The sequence below is a fragment of the Crocodylus porosus genome, unplaced genomic scaffold (genome assembly GCF_001723895.1).
Source record: "Crocodylus porosus isolate Cpor-Errol unplaced genomic scaffold, CroPor_comp1, whole genome shotgun sequence".
NCBI lineage: Eukaryota > Metazoa > Chordata > Crocodylia > Crocodylidae > Crocodylus > Crocodylus porosus.
Window position 1 is genome coordinate 2,698,814 of NW_017728905.1, and position 13,619 is coordinate 2,712,432.

A 13,619-nucleotide genomic window follows, 5' to 3' on the forward strand; every position below is an offset into this window, starting at 1 on the left:
TGTGTGGACCACTGGGTCAGGCCCTGGCCTGGGAATCAAGAGACCTGTTTTAGTCCCAGTTCCATCATTGACCTCCTGCCAGACTAGGGCAGGCCACTTAGGCTCCCTGGGGTTTCTATCCATCCCGGTTGGATATAACTACGTTGAGGCAGGGTCTGCCATTCACAGTGAAGAGGCCGCCATCGTGGCTAGGGCCTTTGGGCACACTTGGAAATACACATCTCCAAACAGACACTGTTTAGTCTGAGAGGTTGCATGAGGAACTGAGGGTCAGATATACTACTGAGACATTATAATTATCCCAGAAATAGACTTTGCGAGGCCAAGAAATTCAGCCTCACCGTTACAATTGCAATCCAGGTCCAACAATATTAACCCATAACCCCAGCTCCTTTAAACCTGTTCTATAATGACACCCAGAGAGGTAAAAATAATCTGAATTGTTGTCTCTAAAACTAATACAATCTCACTGGGGGGCTAAGTGCTGGTATGAATGTACAGCTGCTGTAGGGCGGAGTTTAGGTGACTTAGGAACTGTCTATAAGTGCTGCTCACTCAGGGGCCCTGCTCTGTGTTTGGTAACTATTCTTCTTGTCCCGTTTGTAGGCTCAGTATGAAAATCCACCCCACATCTATGCTCTGAGCGACAACATGTACCGGAACATGCTGATCGACGGCGAGAACCAGTGTGTCATTATCAGGTAGCGAGAACTCAGCCTCCCAGGGCAAGGAGACGTGGGGCGAGGGAGGAACTGGGGTGCGCTAGTAAAGATGCGGTGCGTTCACCAGTTCAATGGAAACCTCCAGGGAATCCCTTTGTACTGGAGGAAGGAAATTTGTGGTTCAAGATGGGGCTTCAACTGGGGAGCAAGTACAGGTGCAGTACTCTGGGTGTTGCCATTCATGGAGGGGCCAGCAACTCAGCGTTTGCACAGCACCTAGCACCACGGCATCCGTCACTGCAGCTTCGAGGCCCTACAATAATATTATAAAAAAATATTATAATATTATAATATTATATTATTATAAAATATTATAATATTATAAAAAAAGCTGGGTCAGGTCCTGTCCTTTGCAGGCATTAAAAATCCCAGAACGTTTCCCAGGAGTAGGGCTGTGAGCCCTCAGTCCATCTCTGGGCTAAGTCCCAGCTCTGCCACCGCCTCTTCCACTTTCAGTAGGCCGCAGCATGCTTCACTTCCCCCCCTGAGCTGCTGCACCAGGCTGCTTTGGGTTTGGGAGCTGCTGTCCTGGCTGGGGTGATTCCTCTGCATGTGAAAGCATGAAGTGCTCAGAGGGGGAAAGGTGGTTGCAAAAGGCACTGGCAAGTCTACACCTACAAGGTGGTTGGAGGCAGAGGAGCTCTCTGGCAGGGGGCACACCAGCGTGGTGCTCTATGAACCGCTAGGCTAGCAAGGGTGTGTAATGTGACCCCATTTTACTGATGGGGAACCACGGAGGCCAGAGTGGCATGGTGATCAAGGTCACCCAGCAGTCCAGGGCAATGCTGGAGGGAGACCCCAGGACTGCTGAGCCCCAGTCTGGGGCTATAATCACTGCTCCACCAACCGCATTGTGCCCCTGTCTGTCAGACACAAGCCATCTGCCCTCCATCTGGTTTGCAGCCACTAGTCAGCACCAGAAGAAGGCAGGCCTTCGCACTGCTCCCAGTTACTACCCACTTCAGAGCAGGCTAGCTTGTCTCCAATCACCCATTACTTGAATAAGATCAGGCCCCGCTGTGGTTGATGCGACCCATACACAGAGGACAGGACAGTCCCTGCCTTCAAGGGCATACACCCTAGACAGACAAGCCAGACAGAGGATGGGAGAGAGAACGGAGGCAGAGGTAGCCAGTGACTCAACCCAGGTCACACAGCAGGCTGGTGGCAGAGCCAGGAACGGGCTCCAAGTGTCAGGAGCCTGCATGCAGTGCTCCGTCCGCTTGGCCACGCTGCTAAGGGAATGATGGCTGGCAGGAGATGAAGCAGGCACTTTGCACAAGAAGCAATCTTTGCACAAGTCCCTCATCCGGCTGCCTATTGCAAAGGAGCGGCCAGGATGTGGGGCAAGCCCAGAGACTTCCCTTTTACATAGAAGCCACCAACATGCCACACAAGCAAGAGCCTGGGGTGCTGGGAACTCAGCCCTGGGCAGCCCACCGCAGCGGCAAAGCCCTGCTACGTTTGTATGTCACCGCATCTCTGGGTCCCTTTGACTGCATGCTCCTTTTGCAATAGCAGGGATGCGGATTGGGAGTTAGACGAAGGATGGGAGGAGAAAGGAGGAATAGAGCCCTCCTTTCCGGACAGGCTCGGGGCCCACGCTGCGAGATCAGGCTGCCCCGTCTCACGGCTGGGTGGGTAACGGGGTGCTCCAGGCCTGCGGAGCAGGTCTCGGGTGGTCAGTCCTTGCTGGACAGCTGCATGCTAAATAAGCAGCTCTCTGCACCCCCTCATTAGAGCAGGACTGAAGGGGGTTCACCTGTGGGCAGTGGGGGCTACCCCAGGCTGTGATCCCAGTGGGTGAGGGCTGGGTCGGCCTCCACTGCTCTGGAAGTGCATGGGCCTGGGCTGGGCTGGGCTGTTTCACTTCCTCCTCGTTTCTTTAAATGTCTCTGCAGTGGAGAAAGCGGAGCTGGAAAAACTGTGGCAGCCAAATACATCATGGGCTACATTTCCAAAGTGTCCGGAGGCGGAGAGAAAGTGCAAGTACGGCTCCCTCCTGCACCCCCTGAGCCCACCTTGTCCCTTGTCTCTGTTCCTTTTCACTCCCTCCAGCACCTCCATCCCCCTCGCTTGTTTTCTTTGGACACGTCCTTCTTCCACCCACCGAGCAGCTGTCCCCAGTAGCAGGGGGCCCTGGCTTCTCCAAGGAAAGGGGTTGGCAAACCAGATCCCAGGCCAAGCTTCCTCTTAAAACTGAGTGCATCCTCCCCGCAAGGATGCAAGTGCATCCTCCCTGCTAACACCTGGCATCTGCTGCCCTGCTTCACACCAAGAGCTGGCACTTTCATGCCAGGGGCTCCAAAGGTCCCCCCTCACCAGCTGGCAGTGCCCACCCAGCACCAGCCCCCCTCTCCACACACTGGGAATTGCAGCCCTGCTCCAAGCTGGTGGCTAGCAATGAATGCCTGCCCCATAGCCTTGAAATGGATGTGCCTGCCTTTCCATCAGCCCCCTGCCATCGCCTCTCCTGAGCAGCAGCTCTTCCCCCTGAGTCACCGTGCCCACCCCATGCCCTCCGACTTGACCGTTCCTCTCATTCCCAGCACGTCAAAGACATCATCCTGCAGTCCAATCCGCTGCTGGAGGCCTTCGGCAACGCCAAAACTGTCAGGAACAACAACTCCAGCCGATTCGTAAGTCTCCAGGGCTGGCCAGGCCCATGCCATACCCTGGGCAGTGAGGGATGGAGCTGGAGAGCCTAGTGGGAGTCGTCATTGTCCCAGCCCATCCAGGTGGCAGGGATGCTGCAGCGTGGGCTGGACAGAGCTGGGCCAAAGCTTTCGCATGCCGTGCTCCAAGCAGCCGTTTGCTTTGCTTGGACCACTGCTCCTTCCAGCTGCACGTGAAAGCCAGGAAGCCCACAAGCTGGCGGCGTATCCATCTGCTCCACTGGGACTCAGCATCAGACCCCTTCTCTTCCTCCCACCTGGTCTGGCTCCCTTTGAGCCTGCCTGTGGGCTCACAACATCCCCTGGCCAGGGGAAAGGTGGAGGTCTTGGAGCCGGGAGAGGGAGCAGGAAGGGTCATGCCCCCTGCAGATGGAGAACCCGTCTGAGGGCCAGGCCCTCAGTGAGGAGATGGGACAGGAAAAGGATGAGAGATGAGACAACTCGGGTCCCATATGGTACTTTTATCTGGATTGTGGTATCAATGAAGAGGTCTTGGGTTTGAGGTCTCAATCAGGATCCAAACTCCATGGTCTTTGCCCATGAGAAGGGGCAGCGGATAGGGGAAAGGGAGGAGAATAGCGCAAAAGGGTTTGGGAAAAACCAAGAGTTCAAGGATGAGGGAGCCTCATAACAAGACAGCCAGACTCTGGCTGATTCACGGGGAGCCGCAGTCCTGGAGCCCCAGGGCTGAGAGGTCTCCCCTCGGCAGGGAAAATACTTTGAAATCCAGTTCAGCCGAGGCGGTGAGCCGGATGGAGGGAAGATCTCCAACTTCCTGCTGGAGAAGTCCAGGGTGGTGAGCCAGAATGAGAACGAGAGGAACTTCCACATCTACTACCAGGTACCCGACAGAGCACAGCACAGCTCCCCGGGGCCTGGGGCTGCACAGCGCCCCTGCAGCCTCGGGAGGCAGAGGGAAGGGAGCGCAGGAGGGTCTGAATGGGCGTGAGTGTGACTGCATGGGTATTCATGTGTGTGCAGACGGATATACATGTTTGCTTGTGCATAAGCGTGTCTATGCAAGGGTCCAGGAGTGTGCAGGGAAGCGAGCAAAGGGGCATCCATGCCTGTGCCCCATAGCATGCCACTTCTGGAGCAGACCGGCTCTCTAGACCTGCTGACAATCCGTAGAGGATGGCAGTGCCAGGGGAATGAATGATCAGTTGCAGGTGCCAAGCAGGGAATCGCTCTCAGGACATCCCTGGCCCCTTCATGTCCATGCGGGATACAGAGCTGACCCCAGACCTGCATTTGCTCTTCCTCCTTTCCTGGCAGCTTATTGAAGGCTCCTCCAAAGAGCAGCAGCAGAACCTGGGGGTGATGACCCCAGATTATTACTACTACTTGAACCAATCGGAGACCTACCAAGTGGATGGCACTGATGATCGGAGTGATTTCCACGAGACCATGGTGAGTAGCTCAGCGGGGGCTCAATATGGGGCATGTCATTGTGGCTCTTACTGTGACTATCCAGATGAGCGGCTGTGACATATCGTGCCACCTGTGTCTTCCCATCACAAAAGTGATGCATTTCAGTGCTGCCATGTGGCCGGCATTAAAAACATTGTCCGAGAAGTCGACGCGGCTTTATCACCAAGGGAAATAAATGACAAGTGAAATTTCCAAGACAAAAGCATTTGATATTTGGCAACAGATTCTAACAGCTTTATGACAATATCTTTTGCTGAAACTTCACAATGGACTTAATTTTTGTAGCGGTTATTGTTTCCGAGCCTGTCCCAAACAAGCTTGCAGCCAAGATACCGAGTCCGACGGTCCTTAGCCCAGCATGTGGGCTGACCAGCTGCTTTCTCTGCCCCCAGAACGCCATGCAGGTGATAGGCATCTCCAGCGAGCACCAGCAGCTCGTGCTGCAGATCGTGGCTGGCATCCTCCATCTGGGCAACATCAGCTTCAGAGAGCAGGGCAACTATGCCCAGGTGGAGAGCTCTGACCGTGAGTATGACAGCCTGAGCCCGCCTCCAGGGACAAGCTGATGGAGGAGGCAAGGAAGCTCCCACCAGGGGTAGATTTCCACCCAGAGACAAGGAAGAGAAAAATGCATCCTTCTGGGATCTAAAGATGGCAAAGGGACTGGAGTCCTCAGGCCGGCCTCTTCAGTTAGCAGGAGCCAGTGGAGAAACTTTTTAACAGCTTGCATGCAGACTCTCCACATCAGAGGCCTCACAGTGCAATACAGAGAGCGCTGCTGTCCCCATTTTAGAGAAAGGCAAACTGAGGCACAGAGAAGGGAAAGGACTTGACCAAGGGCCCTTCAGCAAGCCAGGCCTAGGACCCAGGAGTCCTGCCCGTCAGTTCCTTCCTATGAAAAGCTAAGCCACGTGCCCTGCCACGATGAGAAAGAGAAAACCCAGGCATCTGGGTGCCTCAGTGCCCATTTTCATCACCAGACCAGCTCCGCCCTCTATCAGTGACCTATCAGCTCTGCCCTCTAACCTGGGGGCCAACCGTCTTGCTGGCTAACACCCCGGGGAGGGAGCTGTGCGGCTGGTGGGAGTCTTCCTCTCTGCAGACACTGAGCTTGCGCTCCCTGTGCCCAGAGCTGGCCTTCCCCGCCTACCTCCTGGGGATCGACAAGGACCGGCTCAATGAGAAGATCACCAGCAGGAAGATGGACAGCAAGTGGGGGGGGCGCTCAGAGTCCATCAACGTGACCCTCAATGTGGAGCAGGCGTCCTACACCCGCGACGCCCTTGCCAAGGGCCTCTATTCCCGGGTCTTTGACTTCCTCGTGGAGGTGAGCTGAGCACCGTGCCTGGCTTCCAGATTCTGGCCGCTCTCTTACTACCCAGGCCCCGATGAGCATGGAGGGAGGAGGGATGGGTAGGCAATGGCGGGGGCAGACCTCAGGTAGAACGGGGCTGAGCGCACCCCACCCTTCCCGCCTGAATCCGCAGACATGCTCCAGAGCTGCAATTTCCTTTGGGAGGCTGCTCTGGACTTGTCCCCAGCACCTGCTCCAGAGCCTGCCGGCTGTAGCAAGCCCGAGGCTGAGCCCAAAGCACCCCCGCAACCAAACCTGCGTCCTGGGAGCACATCGCAGGATTCAGGTGGGGTGTGAGTCCTGCCACTGACAAGCCCAGACAGACACACACCCACTTGGCATCAGCAGCTGCTACTGGCATATCCCCCATATACAGCTGTGCCCCACTGGGTCTCCCCCTGGCCTGAAGCAGCCTTTTCAGCTGCCTCTTTTTTCAGGCTTGTGGTGAATAAGGGTCAAGAATTGGGGTTTTGCTGAGTCCTGCCCCTACAGATAGCGCCAGGCCCAACCCCGCTGTGAATGGAGACACCAGAAAGATGCAATGGAATAAACTAGAGGAAAAAAGGGCATCATGGTAACGAATCTCTCCCTTGGCTCTGACCCCTTTCTCTCTTTCTCTCTGCAGTCCATTAACAGGGCCATGCAGAAGCCCCATGAGGAGTACAGTATCGGGGTGCTGGACATTTATGGCTTTGAGATATTTCAGGTACTTGTCACCGTTCAATGGCAGCACTGATACGGGGCGGGGGGGTAGGAACTCCAAGGCATCGGCATTTATAATGGAGCAGCCAAAGAGGGTAGACGACATTCCCTCTCAGCAGTCTGGATATCCAAAGAGGTCCCCCAAAGTTTCCTCCATCCCAGGGTCACTGTCTCCCCACCAAGCTCATTTCCTCTGCAAGCCTCACCCTAACACAGGCTCCATGACAGCCTCCAATACCAGACTCATCCTTGCAAGTCTGGATCTCTGCTTCCCTGGGAACGAAACTACGAGTGAAAGGCCACCGTGCTCAGGGCGGCCCCGTGCAGACACTTTCACACAGACCTGTCTGCCAGCTGCCCCTGCTGGTGCCCACTTACCAGTCCTGGGTGCCAGCACCTATCAGCCTAAAACTTGGTGCCAGTGTCCACCCTGCCTGGCTAGCTATACAGCCAGCATCCATGCCCTGCTGAGCCCACGGTGCCCTGGACCTGCACCAGCAAGGAAGTGAAAAGCAGGCCTGGCTGTATTGCTACACCTCCCTATCCTCTGACCCAGGGAGCAGGCAGGGCCCAAGGCGGGCTGCGGAGAGTGGGATGAGCCATGAACCACACCCTCACCTCCTCTCTCTCATTTCTCATGCTGCAGAGAAATGGCTTTGAGCAGTTCTGCATTAACTTTGTCAACGAGAAGCTGCAGCAGATCTTCATAGAGCTGACCCTTAAAGCAGAGCAGGTACCGCAGGGATGGGATCCGAGCAGCTCAGGGGAGGGAAGGAGCGGGGGGGCGGAAAATGCTGCAATCAGGAGGTGCCATGCAGATCTTATGGTCTGATTTGCATATCTGTAAATAAGCGTTTGCATACCATGCAGATTGTCTTTTCGAGAAAGAAACTATGAAACTATGAAAGCTGGCCCATTTTTGGCCCCACTGGTGACAATCTCAGCTGGACGCTGCTGCATGCTCCCCCGCCTGAGGAGGCCCAGCAGTCTCTGGGACCAGGACATTTTCCTGAGGGACTTGCTGCGTGTGCTAAATGGGCTTGAAAGGGAGACTGGCGACTGGTTCCCCCGGGAGGAGTCTGCCCGTCTCCATGTGCCTGTGCCCCGCATGGCAGAGCCGTGCCTCGCCAGCCAGGTCAGCTGGATCTCTGTTGTGTTCCCTAGGAGGAGTATGTGCAGGAGGGGATCAAGTGGACCCCTATCCAGTATTTCAACAACAAAGTGGTGTGTGACCTGATAGAGAACAAGCTGGTAAGAGAGGAGGGTCCCGCTCTTGGGGGCGTGGGGCTGTGGGACCTGCATTCAGCACTGACCCAGGCTTTCCTGGGCACTGATGGTTCATCCAGTTGGCAGTGAATGGGACTGAAACCTTTGGACCCCGCTCAAGCTCAGCAACAAAACAGCTGCACTTCCTGGGCGACATCCCTGGGCGGGACGGTTTGAGGAGGTGCTTTAAGATTCTCAGGCTGGAAAGACCTTGCCGGGCCTCTGAGTCCAGTCCACAGCAGAGGTGCCCATTTAGCCAGAGAGACCAAAAATTGTCTCTACTCAGGCACTGAACCCCAAGCACTTTGCACATAGTTCACAAGTGGTCCCACCAGCTCAACCTGAGTGGAGGCTGACCCGTACCAGCACAGGGCTGAGCTGCTGCAGGCATGAGGCTGAGCTGTGCCCTCCCTGCCACCTTTAGGAAGCCCTGTCCATCCATCGCAGAGGTCAGCAGCTGGACCCCGCTCCTTTTCGAGGGCCCCGTTCTTCCTTGGTTTCACTCCTACTCTTCCTCCCAGAATCCTCCTGGGATCATGAGTGTCCTGGACGACGTCTGCGCCACGATGCATGCCACCGGCGAAGGGGTGGACCAGACGTTGCGGCAGAAGCTGCAGGCAGCGGTGGGAACGCACGAGCACTTCAACAGCTGGAACTCGGGCTTCGTCATACACCACTATGCAGGCAAGGTATATTGCATAGACACGCTTCCTAGGGCCACTGCACACCTCCACGAGTATATGAACACTCACACTGCACACACGGGCACTGCGCACGCTGCCCAGGGAGGCGTGTGCACTTCAGGTCTGGGGCCTGCATGAATACACACGCCCCAGGCACACGCACACAGCCTGGGAACCTGGGCGTATCCTGTGAATGGGAAGGAAAGCTGGTCTGGCGTAGTGGTTGCCAGCCCGCTGTGGGATGCGGATGACTGGTGCCTTGTGAGGTCGTAGTGAGCGAGCCCTGGGTTGCCTGTCTTCAGTTAACAGTTTGATGCTGAGGGTACCGGGTGGCATGCCAGAATTATGAGTGGCTTGGTCATCCAAAGATTTGACAGTGATCTGCTGGGAACAACTGGTCTAGTGGACAGAGCACTGGGGCAGGAGTCACTAGCTTCACTTCCTGGCTCAGCTGCATGCTTTTTCTGTGGGAGTCCCTCAGCCTATCCAGTTCTCCATCAGCAGAGGGGGATAGCCCTGTCCTACCTCTCAGGGGTCTTGTGAGGCTTAATTCCATGAATGACTGTGAGATGTCCCAGTGCCATGGTGACAAGGGGACCGGGTTGCTACCCTGATAAGTAGAGTGATGCTGATTAATGTGCGCTGCATGGGTGATGTGGCCCTGTGCACACACTGAATGCATGCACATGCGTGCACACTTCTTCCTGCCATGAGTCCCCGGGCTGAGGATGTGCAGACCTCAAGGTGGAGCAGCTACCGTCTGGGATCCAGTAGAGGAGTCAGGGGCATGAGCACCAAGATCCTTGCCCTGTGGGTGATGCTTCCCCTGCTGGAAGTGCTCCCCACCACCAGGACTCTAGCCCCAGACCAGACTGGGGGGGTCCCCTTGGGCGCTTGCAAAAAAACAGTGACCCGCTCCTGGACTGTCCAAGAGCAATGGTGTCATCGGCGGATCATTAAGAGCATTTGTTGAGCTGAAGACTGGACCCTCCCCTACTGATTTCCTCCCTTGCCTCTCGGCCCCCCCCAGGTCTCCTACGATGTGAATGGCTTTTGTGAGCGGAATCGGGATGTGCTGTTCACCGACCTGATCGAGCTCATGCAGAGCAGTGAATAGTGAGTCCTGCGCGGGCTGCCCAGTGTCCCATGACAGGGGCTTGTGTGTGTCTGTGCCCTGAGGTTTGCTCTCAGTGCAGCATCAGTGGGTACAAACCCAAGCAAGGAGCCTCAGAAACCAACCTGGCTTGGGTGAGGTGGGCTGCCCACTGGGGCTGGGGCGTAAAACAGCAGGGACCAACCCGCTGTGACACCCGCAGCCCACAGATGCAGTTGGATCTTCCCAATGGCACTGTCCCCTATACAACCCTCCCTGCATGCCGTTGCTCGGGTGCATTATGAGGGAGGATGCACCAGGATAAGGAGACTGGTGGAAACCATGGATTCAGCCCTTGTTTTAACAGGTGCATCTCACATTCACTTCAAAGGGAGCTGCACCTGATGAAGCCAGAGCCGAGACTGGTGCACTGAGCTGGCCAGAGCTTCAGGGGGTGGAGACCACAGCCTGAGCAAGCCTGTTCTGGGCTCGCACTGGTGACCATTTTCTGTCTTCTAGTGGATTCATCCGGATGCTTTTCCCAGAGAAGCTCGATTCAGACAAGAAGAGCCGACCGACCACAGCTAGTTCCAAAATCAAGGTAGGGCCCTGAGGCTGCCAGAGGGTGCGGGCCAGGATGGGCTCATGCTGGAGGCTGTTAATGATATATAAATGCTCTTCTTTGCAACAGAAACAGGCCAATGACCTAGTAAACACGCTAATGAAGTGCACCCCACACTACATCCGCTGCATCAAACCCAATGAGACCAAGAAACCCAAGGACTGGGAGGAGAGCAGGTACGAGAGAGGCCTTTGCTGCTTATCATTTGGATTATTTGGATCCAGGGTCCCCTCGGGGGGTAGGAACTGTACACACACATAGTAAGGTACAGCCTCTGCTTCAAAGAGCTTGCAAGGAAACTGCTAGCACAGACAAGGGGTTGGAGGAGACATGACCTGCCCAAAGGGGGTTCAGTAGCAGAACTGGGAAGAGAGCCCCGGATTTCCAAAGCCCGGTTCAGTATCTTCCCCTCTGGGCAGCAGCAAGAATCCAACATTTGATAACCTAGAATTAATCAATAGGTAGCTCTGCCGGACAGTGAGTAGGTCTGGGCTGTGGCTTAAAGCTGGGAGAGGGTGTTGATATACAAGCAAGATCCTATTTACATGTAAGCAAACCTGCTTCAGCACAAATATAAACCCACACAAGGTGCTGGTCTTCATCCTTAGGCACCTGCCCCGCTTGATAAATCATAGCTGTGCCAGCGCAGTAATACAAACGGGCCCTACAGCACATAACCAGTTTGAAAACGGTGCACGTGACCGGCCGTGTTTGATTTCTGTGGTTTAGTACAGGGGTAAGCGAATCAGACATGCGTGTGCACACATGCGTGCACACGCTCGAACTCATCCGCTTGCACACACGTGCCCCTACACATCCACGTTGCCAAAAGGACTCAGGCATACTTGAGTGGTGCCTGCCCCTCAAGCTGAGGCCTTGGGGCTGATCAGCCTCCTGTGATGCATGTTCCTCTGTTCCTCATTGCTGCGTAGGGTGAAGCACCAAGTGGAGTATCTGGGGCTGAAAGAGAACATCCGAGTGCGCAGGGCAGGGTTTGCCTATCGCCGAATCTTCCACAAGTTCCTACAGAGGTAAGGCCGTCGCTGTCTCTGCCCGGGGCCTGGCAGACCCACGCTAGCTCCCTGGAAGGGGTCTACCCACGGAGCCAAGAACCACTGCGTCTAGGGCAGGGCGGGCAAAATGTGGCCCGGGGTCCAGATGCAGCCCACCAGGTTATTCTATCCGGTCCTCGGGGCCCCTAAAAAATTTAGAAAATTAATATTTATCTGCCCTGTCATGCGGCCCTCGATGGTTTGCCGAAACTCAGTAAGCAGCCCTCCGCCTGAAATAATTGCCCGCCCCGATCTAGAGCATGGTCTATGTTTCCCTGGGAGAAGGCCTCTTGTTTCTGAAGGAGTTTGAGATGCAGTCCCCGTAAGCTCATTGCTATTGTACAGACTAGGGGGGAATAAAGGGGTTTTCAGTTCAGCCAAACTTAAAAATTGTGGGAGGAGAACAGGGGGCAAGGGGAGCTGGGGGTTGGAAACAAATAAAAAATGGTTTAGGATCGACCCGAAACATCTTGTTCGACATAAACCGCGATGGCTTATTCACTTTTTCAGCTTATTAAAGCCCGGTGTTTAATTATTCTCAATTTCTCTTCTAATATCACACAGAAACGGGCGTCTCAAACCAAACAGTCAAAAGGCTTTGTTTTGAATGCGGCGAAACAGAAAATGTTGGCATTTCCAACCCAAAACATTTTGGGAACACCCTTAAAATGCCTCAACATTTTCATCAGCTTCTGGCCCCCGCCATATTTTTTCAACCCGAACTATTCTGCTGAATTTGTCCCTAACTGGTGATTCGTTCTGGGTCCCCTTGCAAGACCTTTTATCAGCCAGTTCATTAAACACTGAAAAAACTTTGCGCTCAAGCCCCCTCTCCTGGCAGGTATGCCATCTTGACTCCCGAAACATGGCCATGCTGGCGGGGCGACGAGCGCCAGGGTGTGCAGCACTTGCTGAGGTCTGTTAACATGGACACGGACCAGTATCAGATGGGCCGAAGCAAGATTTTTGTCAAGAACCCCGAGTCGGTACGTGTTCCTGGGTGCTGCCGTGGGGGCTCACCTCTTGCCTAGATTAAATCCTAGATTATCTAGGATTTCAAGGGAGTCACTGGACATGAACCCCAGTGTCAATGTGGGAGTGCTTTTGCCAACCTTCCCCTGCCCTTTGGCACCTGGGCATCTGGGTGATGAAGAGGAGGGGGCCAGCTGGGATTCAAAAGGCAGCAGTGCGGGTTCCCAAATACCTTGAAGAATGAGAACAGATGACAGCCCCCTTAAAGCCACTGGGGATTTTCATCCAGGGAAACCCCAATGGGGTCTTGACAGAGAGAGATTTAGATCTGATGGAAAACTGTCCCTTTGTCTGCCCGTCCCATCTGCCTCCTATTAACTCCACTTCCCTGTGAGCCTTCCCCGCCACGCAGTCCCCGTGGAGAACAGAGTACCCGCTCTCTTCCTGCCCCTTCCTACTTGGATTTTTTGGGGGGATCTCATGGTTTTTCCACCATCAGCTCTTCCTGCTGGAGGAAATGCGGGAAAGGAAGTTTGATGGGTTTGCCCGGATCATCCAGAAAGCCTGGAGGCGGCACATCGCCATCCGGAAGTACGAGCAGATGCGGGAAGAGGGTAAGGGAGCTGCAAGCTGTGCCACTGTGCGCAGGACAGAGGAGGGACGGGGCAAGTGACGACGCAGTGGAGGGTGGGTTAAAGTGGCATTAGCAGGTCGGGGCCTGTTCACCAGTGGGAGCTGATGGGGGGTCGTTCCAGACCAGGAGGGGCATGATTCAGGCCCAGCCAACTTCTGACGATGGTCCTTTAAACATGCACAGTTCAAACCTGCAGCCTGTGTGGGACTAGGAGACAGGGCTGAAGCTGTTCTTTGCTCCATTTCTTGTGGTAAAATGGAGGGGACTGAGAGGCACAACCCCTGGTCGGAGCTGAGTCTAGTGATTCGAGCAGGGAGGAGAGGAAGGCTGTATTTGTGGGTCCTACCCCCAGCCACCACCGGGAATTTGGGATGGGAGGTAGAGCCATGGAGACTGGGATGCAGGACGCCTCT

At 55.1% G+C, this 13,619-nt stretch overlaps 1 protein-coding gene across 1 annotated transcript in view; it reads left to right on the forward strand.

Annotated features, from left to right (window-relative positions):
• MYO1F (myosin IF) overlaps positions 1-13,619 on the forward strand; it is a 40,479-nt gene that overhangs the window by 17,226 nt on the left and 9,634 nt on the right. Inside the window, exons 3-19 of the mRNA XM_019556962.1 lie at positions 607-701; positions 2,624-2,711; positions 3,272-3,361; positions 4,107-4,238; positions 4,673-4,807; positions 5,221-5,353; positions 5,959-6,155; positions 6,808-6,888; positions 7,531-7,617; positions 8,049-8,135; positions 8,672-8,839; positions 9,864-9,949; positions 10,446-10,527; positions 10,618-10,724; positions 11,481-11,579; positions 12,442-12,586; positions 13,072-13,186. Of these exons, the coding sequence (XP_019412507.1) occupies positions 607-701; positions 2,624-2,711; positions 3,272-3,361; positions 4,107-4,238; positions 4,673-4,807; positions 5,221-5,353; positions 5,959-6,155; positions 6,808-6,888; positions 7,531-7,617; positions 8,049-8,135; positions 8,672-8,839; positions 9,864-9,949; positions 10,446-10,527; positions 10,618-10,724; positions 11,481-11,579; positions 12,442-12,586; positions 13,072-13,186 (1,927 nt within the window). The remainder of the gene's footprint in view (positions 1-606; positions 702-2,623; positions 2,712-3,271; positions 3,362-4,106; positions 4,239-4,672; positions 4,808-5,220; positions 5,354-5,958; positions 6,156-6,807; positions 6,889-7,530; positions 7,618-8,048; positions 8,136-8,671; positions 8,840-9,863; positions 9,950-10,445; positions 10,528-10,617; positions 10,725-11,480; positions 11,580-12,441; positions 12,587-13,071; positions 13,187-13,619) is intronic.